Raw genomic sequence first — 16,007 nt, 5'->3', positions numbered from 1 at the left:
AATGATTTGCGGTTTATTAAGTTCTGTACTTACTTTATTCGTTATTTGGGTGCAACTGTGAAAATGTACTTCTTAGAGCGCACACTGCTTTATTGTTTTGGGAGCAAAACAGGACAACGATCTGAACAAAGGTTAAAGATTTCCAAATGTTGCTCAACCTTTCTTCGCGGAGACCGAAATAGTTAGCACCAAGTGTAACAGCCAACCTGAAGTGGAAAGGGGATAAAGTAGAATTTGTTTTGGGGTTGCAACCGTAGAAAAGTACTTCTTAGAGTGCCAATTGCTTAAACTTGGCAACGATTTGACCACACATTTGGAGCAAATAGATTTCGCTTAAACAAGCAAACACAGAGGTCAGTGTAACAGGGAAGCCTCTAAAAGATTTTGAAGCATAAATCCTTCTCCTGTATCCGTTGCTTTAATGCAGTGATTTTTACCCTTTAATGGTAAATGGAACATCTGCTGCCTTCATGCGGTCAAACCGCAGTTAGTCAGCAGTCTAAATTTCAACCACCTAGTAGCGTTTCACTGGCGTTGTGTACCACCTTTTTTCAAACAACACTCGTTTGGTAAAATTAACTGATGTTTATATAAACTGTTGCTACCAGGCATAGTAATATAAACAAAAAAACGGCTCCTCTGGTAATTTAATTTTTTTCATTGATTTAAATTACTGATGTTTATAACGCGCAAAAAATAAACCTAAAAAACATTTTTTTCAATTAAAGGTTTAATTAGAATGGCAAAGAAAATACGTTGGCCTCAATTATGTTGTTTTTGCGTGAGTTTTATGAACTAGCATGCTAGACAAGTAGGACGGCGTAACACCTAAAAAGCCTTTGCGCATACGGCTGCAGATTTTGTTTTATTTCTGCCACAATATAATTTTTCAGTAAAAAATGAGCCGTATAGCTAAACAAAAGACTTCAAAGTAGAGCGCCCACTGATTTTAACAACATGACTTGATTTGACTTAAGTCTTTTGGGGAAAATGACTTGACTTAAGTGTTTTGGAGAAAAGACTTTGGCTTAAGTTATTATTTTATTCTCAATAAAAGCATTTTAATTACTACAATAATTCGACAACCTAATAAAGATTTGTTTTAGCATTAGTATGAACTAAGTGAAAAAATGTGTTTTGCAATTGCTGCTAGACGTTCTATGGCACTTTAGCTTTCCGTAGAGTGTTTCGTTCTGTGTTTTACTTTCCTTCTGGTTTGTTTTACAGGCATGGATGTTGACCAATTGAACAAAGGCCTTGAAACTGCCGGGAGTATGTTTGACTGCTGCTCTAAAGCCTTCGATTGCTTCAGCAGCATCAGCGAAGAATAAGCAAGGCCTCATGAAATATACCAAGCAAAGTAGATGCGAAAATTAATGTCAAAACCAAAAAAGTCGAGTAAATGGACATCATATTGATAAAGCTGTTTTAAAACGCACTTGTATCATCGTCAATAAAGGCCCGTTTACACTACAGCTGCACTGAGCGGAGCTGAGCTGCACTGGGCGTGAAATTGTTTTCACTTCAGCTGCGGTGAGCTGCGCTGGGCGTAAAAAATCGCTCCAAACGTAACGTGTTTCTATAGCTGCACTGGGCTTGAGTTTAGCAAAGCGTGAAAATCGCTCCTAAGCGTATTTTTTCCAGCTGCACGGGACTTGAGTTTAGCAAAGCTTGAAACGCTCGCCACAATAGAATTTAAATGCAAATTACGCTTTGCTCAGCTCAGTGCAGCTGTAGTGTAAATGGGCCTTTAATGTGACTGATATCTATTCGAGCCTCAATTTTAAATGTGGAACGAAGTTATATTAACGTCGTTTTCAAAAATGTTGTCGATTTGCTCAAGCTACATGACTTTTTTATTTTCAAGGTACATTACAGATTCGTGCAAATTGTACCAAGGTAGATTTTTATTTTGTTAACTGTGATCCGTAGCACCCGTAGTAGAAATTAAATAGTCTCTGGTTGTGGTTTGACGGATAAATGTATTCCGTCTTTTTTCATTAGATACATTTTCACGCGGTCGGTATATTATCGAGATGCAAAGATTTATTTCGCATATAATTTATTTTTATTCTTTTATTCTGTTTTTAAATAAATGAAATTTTACCGGTCAGTTTTTTATTACAGACCAGTGTTTCTCAATCGTTTTTCGCGGCAATTTAAATACTGTACGTTACTTCTGCGATTTTAATTCTCTTACCAAATATTTTTAAGCGGCAAAAAATAAGACTTTTTTTTTTTTTGTAAGTTGTAAGTTCGACTTTAGCAAATTTGGGTCATTTCCTCGTATTGCCTCCGCAATTGTCGTAAATCGTAAAAATTTTCAGGACTAGTTTTAAAATTTTTTTTAACCACATAATATTAGTGCAGTCGGCGTCCCAACCAAATTAAACGTCGGCTCACGGGTTGAGAAACACTGCTTTAAATACCGTGACTTTACACTTTTTAAATGTTCATTCTACACTTTCGTTTTTCGTTAAACACCACACTGTGCAGAAATATATGGAGCTGTTTCGACTTTCTTCAAAAACTGTATAGTGTTTTTATTTTATGGTTAACTTTGTTGTGTGTTTTGGCGTGTTTCAGCAAATTAAAATGCTACGCCAAGTTGCAGGATGCATTTATTTGCTTTTGATTGTTCCAATTTAAGAAAAGAAAAAGGCTGGCGCTGTTAGAACTAGTGATTTTGGAATTTTCGAAATATAAGAGTTTTAAAAGTGTGTACAAGCTTAAAAGTGATAATTACGAAATTATTATTTTTTTTTTTGGGGGGGGGGGGGTGTTTTAATGCGTTGAAACTTCTAAGATAAATGAAAGACACACAAATATATGTGTTTAATAACATCTGTGATCTTGCCCCTCGGAAGCTGCTTTATGACCAACGATTACGACTTCCGTATCTATAGTACACCGAAAAGCCATCGCAGGCTCGCCGAACCTGTCGATCTATGATGCAAGCAGAGCAAGCCAGAAAAACAACTGGCCTGCAGTGAGGTTCGAACTCACGACCTCCGGTCAGGCCAGAACCGTCACTCTACCAACTGAGCTATGCAGGCTCAGAGAGGAGCGAGTCGAGAAACAACCATGCGCCAATACTTGCACATTCTGTTAGTACAATCAACTTCACTCTGGGGGATCATCAGTCCGTATCAATCAATGAAAGACAAACACACACATATGTGTTTAATAACAACTGTGATCTAGCCCCTCGGAAGCTGCTTTATGACCAACGATTACGAAAAGAAAGTCAGCCTTGGCGCAGCACGCCTGCCTTCGTCAACACGGTATCAATTTTGATGGGGGATCGGTTATTGCAAGAGAGAGCGACTACCGAAAACGTCTGTTTCGGGAATTCGGACATATAACCAAAGGCCGGATACCATGAACATCAAAACGGACGTTTTGTTTCCATTGCCGTACCTACAGGTGCTAAAAGATAACCACTAAATTGCGCGTTGTCTTATCGCTTTATATTTTGAACGTTGTTTTACGCTGTGTAGTTTGAACGTGTCTCGCACATTTTTATCTCCTTTTTTCTTTGCGTCATTTTATTTTGCGTTCTGTTGGCTGTGTGTGTCAGTCCCTGACGAAGGCTTGCCGTATAGTAAGCCGAAACATAGGTTAAAGAAATATCTGCCAGACGAACCTATTTTGAATGTACAGTAAACATATCGTGGCAAATCAGTGGAGCGCTTATTTAGCAAATTACAACAAAGCCGGAAGGAAGTTATCTCATTTCTACTGCTGCTGCTGCAATGATGATGTTTGTTTACTATATAGGCGTTTTTCAGTGTTTTCAAGCCCATGAGTTTTATCTGGTTAGATTTGCTGAGTGTGGTTCTGAGCATAAGGCTTCTGTATATATTGAGGAAATTGCAAAGGCAATATAAAAAATGGCTTTCAATTAAATGTAGAAAACGCTGATATTGTATGTTTTGTTGGCCTTAAAAAAGTTAGTGAAGAGAATTGGGTCGTCAACGCTTCACTGCAATATTTTAGTCGCCGCAAAAAGGTTGAGAAACACTTATTGAGTTGAAAAAAGACGCAGGATACAGCTAAATTGAAGGTCAAAATGTATGAAAGCGTTATACGATTTAGGCCTAAGGCTGTTACTTGAAGTAACTAAGTTGTAGCCTACACCTGCAGTAGTGTTTTATAGGCCTCTAGTGGTTTAAATTATTAATGCCCGTTCAGATACACATATTAACAATTGGTGGTGTCAGCACTTAACCAATAAGCAGTAAATACTATAGAAGTATTATTTAGTCGTAAGATTGTATAACCTGCTTGTCGTTAAATAATGGACGTTTTAGTTAGACGTAGTAGGAATATTTAAGCCCATACAGAAGTAGGTAGCATTTTGAGCATTTCTAATATCTCTTTATTCATGTGCAACATCCTTCAAATGAATAAAATGATATTCAAAAAGTTTAAAATGTTACCTACTTTGATAGGGCTTTGATATTCCTTCTACCAGTGTTGTAATGACTTAAGTCAATGACTTGACTTAAGTGCACTTAAGTCACTGTTTTTAAATGACTTGACTTGACTTAAGTCATTTGGGCAAAATAACTTGACTTGACTTAAGTCTTTTGGACAAATGACTTGACTTGACTTAAGTCTTTTGAGCAAATGACTTGGGTTGAAATAAAGCATTTCTTCAAGTATTTTTTTTATAAAATTGCGCTATTTTTCCAAATTTTTGCACAAAAACAAATTGATTGCTATATGTTCTGTTTTCCTTATTTTTTAGTTCATTTATTGTTCATAATCATGCGAGTGTAAAAATTCGAATAGTTTAACGCTTTATTTTTATGACAAGGACATAACTTGAAGTTGACTTGCTCTAATTATGACTTGACTGGGACTTGACTTGCGCAACTGATGACTTGGACTGGGACTTGACTTGTTATTTATTTGAAAAGACTTGACTTGGACTTAAGTTATTTTACAAATAACTTGACTGGGACTTAAGTCTTTTCAAAATGACTTGTTTACAACACTGCCTTCTACGAATAAAACATATTGCATGCTTTTCAGCCCAGTATGGTAGTATATGTCCTCATGTTATCCAAGTGCATATCAAATTGTATAAATATTTTAGCTATGGTGTGGCAAGCAAAGCAGAGATTTTCACATTGAAAGTTAGAAGGCAACTTTGTTTCTTAACATAACTAACCTTAATATGTTTTAAGCTCATCAGCGTTTCTTACTTGGTTACCAAAAAATAGCAAGCAGGCCGCTGTATCTTTCTATACGGTATGCTTATAAAGGCAGGAAATATATGCGCATTCATATATATGCGCATTCATATATATGCGCTTTGCAATCATGTTTAACAACATAAATTAACAGATCATTCAATCGGCTTTAAAGGCCGGTTTACACTTTAGCTGCACTGAGCTTCAAAAATAGAGTTAGCTCCACCAGGCAACATATCAATAGATAGAAATCGCTCTTTCTGGATGCTCAACCGAAATGATTTCGTTAGCCTGGTAAAACAACGGAAACTCAAATTGTACGGTATTAATATATTTTAGGTTTTGAAGGATGTTCAACATGAAAAGAGATATTGAAAACGTTCAAAACGCCATATACTTCTGTATGTTTTTCCAGGTTGTCAATTTTTATCAAGTACTTGAAAATGTAGTTAGCTTCGATTGCGAATGTACTCTTATCTAAAAACGACTTTTTTAGTGGAAGACGCTTAGTTGGATCCAAATCATGGCTAAAATGTGGAAACTTACTGGGTTACTTCCGATACCATTCAAGTATTGAATGAGTGCCGATACTACCATTTGGCCCCAAGCAGTGGTTCCGATGATATAAGATATTCCCACAGTGTACAAATTTACGTCTTGAGACGGGTATATTATCGTATCATTCAGTTTCGGTAAATTAGACCGATTCAATCGGACGATTAGACAGCTCTGCCAGTCATACTGCATTTAGGATTGTATTTAAGTGAACAACTTTTGTGGCTTTATAATTAAAAGGGGTGGATATATAAATATGGATATATGGCTCTTAATATTACTAATTATGCTATATTTTGTGTTTATCTACAGGAAGTTCAGTTTACAGAAATTGGTTGTTAAGCCTTTCCGGTAATACTTTAGGCATATAACTTGGTTTGCCGCGGAAAATGGTTCAGAAACATTGCTGTAAGTGATGAGAACCAACATTCCAGTCAGCTCAACTATGAGTGATAATCATGAAGGAAAAAGTGAGAAAAAAACTATAAGGTTATCGCCAAAAAGATGGATCCAAGTGAAGTTCGTGGTGTGCGCAATTTCAATCGTTCTTGCAGAAAGCAGCTACGACACCCTGCTTTTTCTCCAATCAAGCATCAACATAAAGAAAGGAGTAGGTGATAGCTTGTAAAATATTTATTTATATTTATTTGTTAAGTAGGAGTTTAATGGGTTTAGGCTGATTTCCATTTAATGGTAGACTATTATAAGCTATTATAACTCCTTAATATCTGATTTCTTTCATTACTTTACTATCATGGTTTTGCAAAACGGTTGAAATTTAAGTGCTTTTCTTTTTTGTAATTATTTTCTAAAAAGATTGATAGTTTAAAGTAAAAAAAAACTTGGTTAAATCACAAAAAAGGCTAAAATACCTACGTGAACTTGGTATTTGGTCGGCACTCGGATCAGCCTATCGGACGATAATATCGTCATGCCTGATTTACAGACCAGAAAATGTAACGGACCATATCTCTATGTTATATAAGTTAACAAGAAAAACAAGCTGTTTAAAAAGAAAGGAACTAATTTAATAACGAATTTCGAAGCCAAAATAATGCGGTCACAATAACTGAAGGTCATACAAGAAACGTCTTAATCAATATGATGTCGATCTATTCGACCTTTTTGGCTTTTAAATTGATTATATTAAGCTACATTACAGATCCGTGCATATGTAATCCAGGACCTAATTTATTTTTGTATACAGGTGTTGCATCGGTGACAACTGTCTACACAACTGCTACTGTATACGGTCTCCTGGTTGCACCAATGTTTCTTCGCAGCTTCGGAGCCAAAACTGCGCTCATTTTTAGCCAGACAGCTTTGTTTCTTTACTTATGCGCCAATTTTTACCCGAGTGAGTTGGAGGTGTGTCTGATAATATCGTGTCGGAGCCGATACCAGATGCCAAGTGTTATATCGGTATTTGTCCGATACTTGGGTCATATCGGTTCCGATCCGGTATCGAATAATCACACCAAATGATACTATAGGTGATTGTACGATTCTAGGGTTGTATCCTTGCTAATCCGATACCAAAGTAATTTTAGACTTCATTTGCGATGCAAACAGTGGTTGTAACTTGAAAGGTAAAATATTAAAATAAAGTTGCTTTAACAACTTTCTGTCTATAAGTACGCAAAGCAGGGCGACTGACAAAAAGAACCAGCGTTGCAATGACTTTGGTCAATGACTTGACTACTTGATATTAATTAAAATTGACTTTTTCAAAAATCACCATGTTTGCGATCTAATGCAGAAACTCTACTTTGAAAGACAAATCTATCAATAAACATAATGTTATAAACTAGAGGTAAAGCTAATTCTCTCAAATATAAATAATACTTTGGCCTAAAGACATTAAAAACACTTTTGAGCGTTTCAAACTTGTGTCTGTTTTGCTTGTGTGAGCTTGTAGTGACGTCATTTGGTATCTGATCGCGATAATTTGGTTCAAAATATCGGGTATGGGAATCGGAACAAAATATTACGGAACATCCATTATCATAAATCTTCAAAATTTTAAGTTTGTTATCTGGAATAGATATATAGGAAGCAGTCCGAAACATAGAAGCTGACGTCCAATAATATCGGATTAAAAGCGATACCAAATGCTAATATGAAATTAAAGGAGTATTGTTGCACATTCGAAAACCTACCAATTGGTAGATTTTTAAGGTTTGCGTTTCGACGCAATTTCTTTGTGTGAAAAAGTAGATTTATTTGTAAATTATAAAACAGGAAATAAATTAATAAAACAGCGAAGATAAAATCAAGACGCTAAATCAAGTTTTGATCCAATTACCTGATAACATTTTTTTGGGCCATTATACTGATGTTATTTATGGAACGGCTATACTTTTTGCCAAACATATGAGTAGCGATATTTTGCTAATAGGATGCAGCAAGCAAATGGCGTCATGCAAAATGCCCCTTCTGAAGCTGCTTTTTGACCTTCGACAACGGCTTACCTATCATTAGTACACTGGAAGCCTTTTAGACTGAAGTTGCTACTAACAGAATGTACAAGCATTGGCATCATTGATGTTCTTGACTTGCTCCTCTCTGAACTTATGTATAGCTATAAGTTTGTAGTTCAATGGTTTCCGTATAACCGAGGTCGTGAGTTCGAACCTCACCCCTTCCTTTGTATTATATGTAATATTTATTTGATATCAGTCATTTTCTTACCCAAAATGTTTTACTTTACCAGGTTTTTACACAATGATTCCTGCGGGCCTTATTGCGGGAATAGGACAAGCAACCATTTGGCCAGCGACGCTTGTGTACTCGCTGTACTTCGCCAGGCAATACTCCAAGTATTCTGGAAAGGGAAAGAACGCACACAACGCGCAGTTTATCGGCTGCCAAATGTGCTTCCATAAACTGCTAATGGTAATTTTAAGTCAAAAATAGTCATTATTGTAACAAAACAAAAAAGCTGTAAACACCTTTGTTTAACAAGATAGTAAAAGTAGGAACACGCGGAGCGGCCTTTTTAAATGTAGTTCCATAACTTAATCTAAAAATCAAGGTATCGGTATACAAACATAACGGGTATACTTATTTTCCAAAAAGAAGTTTTGGCTCTGGTCTAAAATCCTATTACATTTGCTTTAACAGTAACGAAACGAGTTTTCAAAGTTGAAATTACATACGTAAGAATAAATATAATAACGATACTTGACCAAAACCAAATGCTAACTGGCACTCTAACCTAAATATTGTTAGCAGTATAACCCCCTGGAAAAAAATAAGTTTAACGCTGGTCTACAATCCTACCACATTTGTTTTAACAGTAACAAAAAATGTGGCAAAGTTGAAATTGCAAGAAAAAAATTAATATGTAAGAATAAATAAAATAATAACAATACTTGTCCCACTCAAACCCAAACGTTAACTCTCACCCTAACCTAAATATTGTTAGCAATATAACTCCCGGACGAAATTGTGGTAGGATTCTAGAACAGCGCCGGCGTTTTTCATAAAAATGATCTTAATAAGTGTGGCTGCCTTTCAAATGTAGTTCCATAAAGTATTCTAAAATCAAGGTATAAAAACATAAAGGGTCTATATATATTAAATTTTTATAGAAATGAGCTTACGAAATTTTTATAGAAATGAGCTTACGTCTTTTTTTTTTTTTTTTCTTTTGGCAGACGCTTGGAAATCTGTTTAGCTTCAGGATGCTTACGGGTCATTCTGTGACCTTCCCAGAAGTTAACGCAACAATTGACGAGGAGATGGAGTTATCCCATTGCGGATCAAACGACTGCCAGGATCCTAACATAACCGATAGCAACCTGGATCAATACGTCCCTGCATCAAAGTCCTCCACCTACATTGTTCTTGGAGTCCTTGCGAGTTTAATTCTTATTGGGACTCTTGGTCATGTGCTCTTCCTGGAAAAGATCGATCCGGACTCAGAGGAGCAGGATAAGAGAATCAGGAGGAGTAATAAAGAAGAAGATAAATTCTTGGAAGATGATTTAAAAGAGGGATTAGATATAGAATTAAAGAGTCGATCTGACATGGACGCGGATAGACAAATTCAAGTATGTGACTTCTGTTATCAATAAAACCTAAAAATAGTTGACTCCGCCAGGCAACAAACCAATAAATAGAAATCGATCTTCTGGTGTAAACGAAGTGTAATAAAACTTAAAGTTAAAAAAAACAAGTGAAACGTTTTAAAAATGCGAGTTTTTCATTTACAAAAGTCTCATAGCACTATCATTTGAAAACGGTCTCATATAGAAATAATCATGTTTTTTTTTTAAATTAGGCGCTAACAATAAAATAGGCCCCTAAAGAAAAGATTCAAAACACTACCATAACGTAAAAACTAACCTTAACCATTGGTTCAGGTAAATATTTAAACAAATGGTTTGTGGCTATTGAAACATTATTTTCTACCGCCGATCCGAACACCTGGTTGGGGACTTACCCTATTTTCAATTTATTTTTCCTGTTAGCACACATACACCGAAATAAGATGCGCCATTCATTAGACGAAGCTCTTAAATGTCTAGTAAATGTATTGCGGGTTGCAGTTGCAGCAATTATTTTTAACATTGTGATTTTTTCTTTAGGCAGCGACTCCGACTAGAAGCGGCCACTTCAAACTTATGGCAGACACCTTACAAGCGACTGGTCGTTACTTGATCCAGCCCAAACAACTGCTCGTTATGCCATTCGCGGTTCTTAGCGGCCTTTTCCCTGCCTTTGTGTTCTCAGAACTGACCAGGGCTTATGCTTCTTGTGTTCTCGGCGTGGCAAAGGTAGGGTTTGAAGGTGAAATTTAAACTTAATGGAAAGATGTCGGTAACGCGATTTTACTGTTTTTTATGGATTTCGCCATCTCAAAAGGTTTGAAAGAGTGAAGAAAAGAAAACTTGTTGTCTTCCATGCTTGTATTTAATTCCGATACCAATATCCGATATTTTGGAAAAAAACATTTCGCCTTTCGATTTAATACCATATGACGTAATAAGCGTCACAAAAAAAAAAAGTGCAAAAAGATAAACAACTCGTTTAGATATAAATTTGTGACGTCATCTCTGAAAAATCTTTCATGCCCCTCAGCCAAACAAAAATCCTAGAGCCGCGCCTGTTCAGACTAATTTACTGCTAAAAGAACGGGAAATTTGGTAAAGCTTAACAAAATCAGTTGGCCTATAAGGGATTTGCAATAACAGGATCGTCGTTTAACCGAGGTAGTGAGTTCGAACCTCACAACAGACTGTGTTTCACTGTAGCCTAATCATGGTTGAATTGAAATTCGTTTAAAAAAGTTAGGATTTTTCAAACAAAATAATGATCGGGCATAACTAGGATTTTTTCACCAGGTCGGTCTGTGCGCCGCCATTTTCAATTTCGTCTGCGCGTTTGCCAATCTGCTCACTGGAATGATCGTCTCAAAACACGGGAGAAACCTGCCCCTGTTAATAGCGGTGGTTATCACGTTGGCAAATTTCGTAGTTGCCTTGCTGTGGGTTCCACAGCTTTCTTCGAGCTGGATCGTCTACTGTCTTTTTGTGAGCTCCGCTCTTTCAGATGCAATTTTCAGGATTACTATCACAGGTAATGACTGGTCACAAACTTGCATCGCAAGCTCACCGAACCTGTTGATCTATGATGCAAGCAGAGCAGACTAGATTGAAAAATGATATGGTACTGTGAATCCCTTTCAATATGAAGTTGCTTGTACTAACAGATTGAGCAAGCATTGGCGCATGGTTGTTTCTCGACTCGTTCCCTTCTGAGCGTGCATAGCTCAGTTGGTAGAGCGACGGTCCCGGCTTGACCGGAGGTCGTGAGTTCGAACCTCACTGCAGGCTAGTTTGTTAAACATGATGCAACCGTCGACGGTGCAATGGTTGTTTCTCGACTCGTTCCCTTCTGAGCCTGCATAGCTCAGTTGGTAGAGCGACGGTCCCGGCTTGACCAGAGGTCGTGAGTTCGAACCTCACTGCAGGCTAGTTTGTTAAACACGATGCAACCGTCGACGGTGCAATGGTTGTTTCTCGACTCGTTCCCTTCTGAGCCTGCATAGCTCAGTTGGTAGAGCGACGGTCCCGGCTTGACCGGAGGTCGTGAGTTCGAACCTCACTGCAGGCTAGTTGCTTTTCCTGTCTGCCCTGCTTGCATCATTGATCGACAGATTCGGTGAGTCTGCGATGGCTTTCGATGTACTAATTATACGTAAGCCGTAATCGTAGGTCAAAAAGCAGCTTCAAAGGGCCAGATCTCAGCTATTAACACACATATGTGTGAATGTTTCATTGAATACAAGGATATTGTTTTTAATATGACAAACAAAAATGGAATCTCAGCTTATCTTTGTTACCGTACCATTTAAAAAAAAAAAAACTTTTACTAAGATAGCAAACTATGGCTACTATGCAACTATCGGTTTGGTATTGGATCGGCGACGATACCGCCTAACAGATGTCTGATATTTTACTTTATTCCGATACCCGATATGACGTCACTAGCCTACTATCTTAAAAAGATATTAAATAGTAACTTGCAAACGTAATGTTAGCCAGGTTTAAATACAAAACTTCGGTGCTAGGAAAATTTTATTACGTTTTATGATTAAAATGTAATTGAAAAAGGAATCGGGTATCCCCCCCAATCGATATTATCGGACCGTTTATTTCAATTTTTCTTTTTTCAGAGCTGTACGCGTCTTATTTTCCCGGCCAGCAAGACATCGCCTACACTGTGTGGGTTGTTTGCTTTACATCTGGGTTCGCCATCCAGTTTGGCTGGAGCACTTCACTCTGTGTCAGCGAAAAGATTTATGCGCAAATCGCTATCGTGTGCCTCGGATCGGTGTGTTATAGTAAGTGCTATATTGTTGTACCCTGATGGTGGGGATTTAAAATTTATCGCTTCAGAACGTAGAAAAACCACAAAAATATTTTTGAAAGGCCCTAAGTACCAAGCATTTGCAGAAAAGCGTCCTAGACAAATATTTTAACCAATTTCATGTCATAGTGATAATTTAAGTGTTTACCAACGCAAGTCAAATACGTTGTTTTTAAAAATAAATGTAGGCCTGAAATTGTAAAAAAATTAAAAGTAACGCGTATTGCCTATTTTAACAACGTAATGTAAAAATACCGTCACGTGCGAATCTTGCTTGTATTTTTGGATTCCTTGACCTGTTTTCATAAATTTGTTTTGGCCCAAAATCACCGTGCGTCTCATCGCACCAACGGAAATAAAAATGTTGGTTTAATGAAAAACGTAAACAATATAAAGGCGTTGTTTAGCATTACACGAATCGTGAACGTCTTTGTAATACAGCTTTTGTATAAAAAGTAACATCTATTCAACATAAAACTTTACTATGAACTAACTGTGTATTGTGTTCTAAAGTTTACTTCTATATAACGTCACGTTTAGATTAACTTTGTGACGTCACGTTTTGACGTAAGTTTGTGACGTCATGTTTTGACGTAAGTTTGTGACGTCATTTAAAAAAAGTGTCCATGGCTCCCTTCAAAAAAAAATCCTAGATCTGCGACTGTTTATTATTCCTGATTTTTTACAGGCATTGCTGAGATTGGGGAAAGGCGGCGACTGAAAACCGTAGAAAAAAACACCGCGTACAAAAGCAACAACACATTAAAGAAATCACGAGTGTAGAATGTGAACACTTGCTCATTGCTTATACATGAATAATATTGTATATGCAATCTCTGTTATCGTATTTGTTCAATTCTAACTGTGAAACAGGCTCATCAAGATTTAAAACATTTGTCGTTATACAGTGCCACCTGATTTAAAATATTTCAACTCTATATGAACGTTAAATGAATTATTTGCTATTCAATTGATCTCTTCTTTTTATGCCTTAAAATATATGGAAAGTTTTGTAATGCTGCTATCGTAAAACATTTGCCTGAAAATGTACTAATTACAATATGTTTTATGCTGGTTTAGCGACTCTTTACCTCTTTCTTTCGGTTACAAACCACAATCCTGTTATATTCTATATATTGCCTTCTAGATTCTGCTTACATGCTTCTTTATCTACTGTCTTGGCCAGAGACTGACCTGTCTCTCGTCCAAACCGAACTATCTTATTTGGTCGCTGACCTTGTGTTCTACGTACTTTGTATGCAATGAACTAAACAAGCTAATAGTATAATTAGTAGTCGACATTATACCTTGTATTATGAAGCCCTACACAGGTATTAGGATATGGCTGATTTTTGTTTAGTATAGTGCTAAAAACAGTGATTGGTTCTCGTAACTCAGCACCACAACACACAAATCTCAATTTAAAATAGGAAAAAATCAGGTTTTGCAAAAGTTACTGCCAATAATGCCTTGCAAACACTTGAACGTTAAAATAATGATTTAGTGTTAATTTAGTATGTGTGTCGTGTGATAATATCAGATCAAAACAAAAATCCGTTGTAGGGCATTAGGTTTAGAACAGGGGTTCTTAAACTGGGGTCCATGAACCCCTTGGGGGTCCTTGAACTAGTTTTAAGGGGGCCATGAAGGCCTAATTAAATAACTAGTGTATAGGCTACCGGTACTTGAGAAGTAATTAATTTTTTAAAGAAAACACTTTAATTAAAAATTAAACGGTTTTGCACTGGATGTATAGTTAGACTTCATTTAACTTTCACATTTTTCGGACCGAAATAACAGAGTCAAGAAGTCTATCTGTTTTGTGACGTCAATTTATGACGTCATTTTGGAGCATTTCTTGTCTACCGGGGTCCATGCAAAGCAAAAATAAAATAAGGGGTCCGCGGTAAAAAAGTTGAAGAACCCCTGGGTTAGAAGCAATTAGGTTAAAGTTTAATCCAGTATAATAAACTTAATTTACCTCCAGTTGTTAAGCTCCTATTTTTTGAAAAAATTACTCATTTATTCAATCTGGTATCAGATTTGCACGGATGGCGCCATAATTTTGGATGAGTACCGATACCACCCTAGTATCGGACGAGTAGCGATACTATCGCTTGACATCTGATATCGGCTACGATCCGATATTATCGGACACCCGTAGTCCCAATAATGATTCCCGACTCAATTTTTACAAAATATTTAGTTCATTATTTTTTTAACGCAAAAATGAGTTGTTCCCAAGTTGAACCGATGATACGCGCACACCATGCAGTTATAGTTTTTTCAGGTCATTTGCGAGCAGATTTTCAGATCTTTCCGCCTGTTCTTTGGTTTGCGACAAAATATAGTTCCTATTTCGAGATTATGTTAAGTGTGTGCTGTTTGGTATATGGTAGCATTTTAGATCAAATTGAAACCATTTCACATTAAAATAAACACTTAATTTACCAGATCAACCTTATGACATCAAAATAAAGCCTTTAAATGCGGAAGCGACTATTCGAAATGGTTTTACGAACTGAGAACCAAGTTGAACCGATGATACGCATACACCACTATATCCAGTTATAGTTTTTTCAGGTCATTCGCGAGCAGATTTCAGGTCTCATGAGTTAGTTTAAAATTAACACTTAATGTATGATTGAGGATTAAAATTAACACAATTGTATAATTGGTACAATATACGTTCGATCTATAGTGTATAATTCTCTAATCAGCAACTAGCGCTGGGGACAAGATTTTCAACCTTAATTTGTGGCTGTAGTTTACATGAGTGAACTTGAGCAAAATGGTTTAAACAGGGGTACTGAGAATAAATTTACGAAAACAAAAAAAAAACGAAACAGTTAAACAATTTCTTACCGGGATGCAAGAGAAATTTCAGAGATGACGTTTTAACAGGAAGTCTATAAAAAGTAACCTTTGGAAACCTGAGTTTATTATTCAAAGTACCGGTAGTTCACAAATAATAATATGCAACAGAAATCTTAGTTTAAATACATTGAAGATAAGATAAGAAAACTGTTTATTTGTTGCTGCAATGCGAATACAGTAGCAAAGGAACAACGAAGAACCACAAAGTGGTTATCGAGTCAGTTGACCCTGAAGGTATAAAATATCAACGATAAAGAGAAGATTAAATGGTATTGTAAAGAAAAAACCGCGTATACCTGCAAAAGTTTTTCTACCGAAATGCCACCTAACTTTCCCAACTGCTTTGAAACCAGTTGTAGGCCAAGCAACAACAATAAGTCACTAAGGTGGTATGCGGCAATAAAATATTTTAAACGACTAACACGAAGTAAAAATTAATCGTTAACCACTAGTTTGGTGTATAATGAAATAAAAAAATATTTAGACGCGATTGACAAA

The 16,007-nt window shown here is 36.6% G+C and overlaps 1 protein-coding gene and 1 non-coding gene across 2 annotated transcripts; both read left to right on the top strand.

The window, feature by feature from the left end:
- Positions 1-6,171: 6,171 nt before the first annotated feature.
- LOC146162741 (protein unc-93 homolog A-like) lies at positions 6,172-13,353 on the top strand. The gene is made up of 8 exons (XM_083385286.1): positions 6,172-6,370; positions 6,964-7,113; positions 8,470-8,651; positions 9,416-9,811; positions 10,349-10,537; positions 11,105-11,339; positions 12,439-12,596; positions 13,321-13,353. The coding sequence occupies exons 1-8, from the start codon at positions 6,172-6,174 to the stop codon at positions 13,351-13,353; spliced, it is 1,542 nt and encodes a 513-aa protein (XP_083241412.1).
- Trnaa-ggc (transfer RNA alanine (anticodon GGC)) lies at positions 11,802-11,876 on the top strand. The gene has a single exon. It is a non-coding gene; the product is annotated as a tRNA-Ala (tRNA).
- Positions 13,354-16,007: the final 2,654 nt, after the last annotated feature.

This window comes from Ascidiella aspersa, chromosome 3 (genome assembly GCF_963924565.1).
Source record: "Ascidiella aspersa chromosome 3, kaAscAspe10.2, whole genome shotgun sequence".
In the NCBI taxonomy this organism is placed as follows: domain Eukaryota; kingdom Metazoa; phylum Chordata; class Ascidiacea; order Phlebobranchia; family Ascidiidae; genus Ascidiella; species Ascidiella aspersa.
The sequence above is the reverse complement of the archived record's forward strand: the minus strand, read 5'-3'. Positions and strand labels throughout refer to the sequence as shown.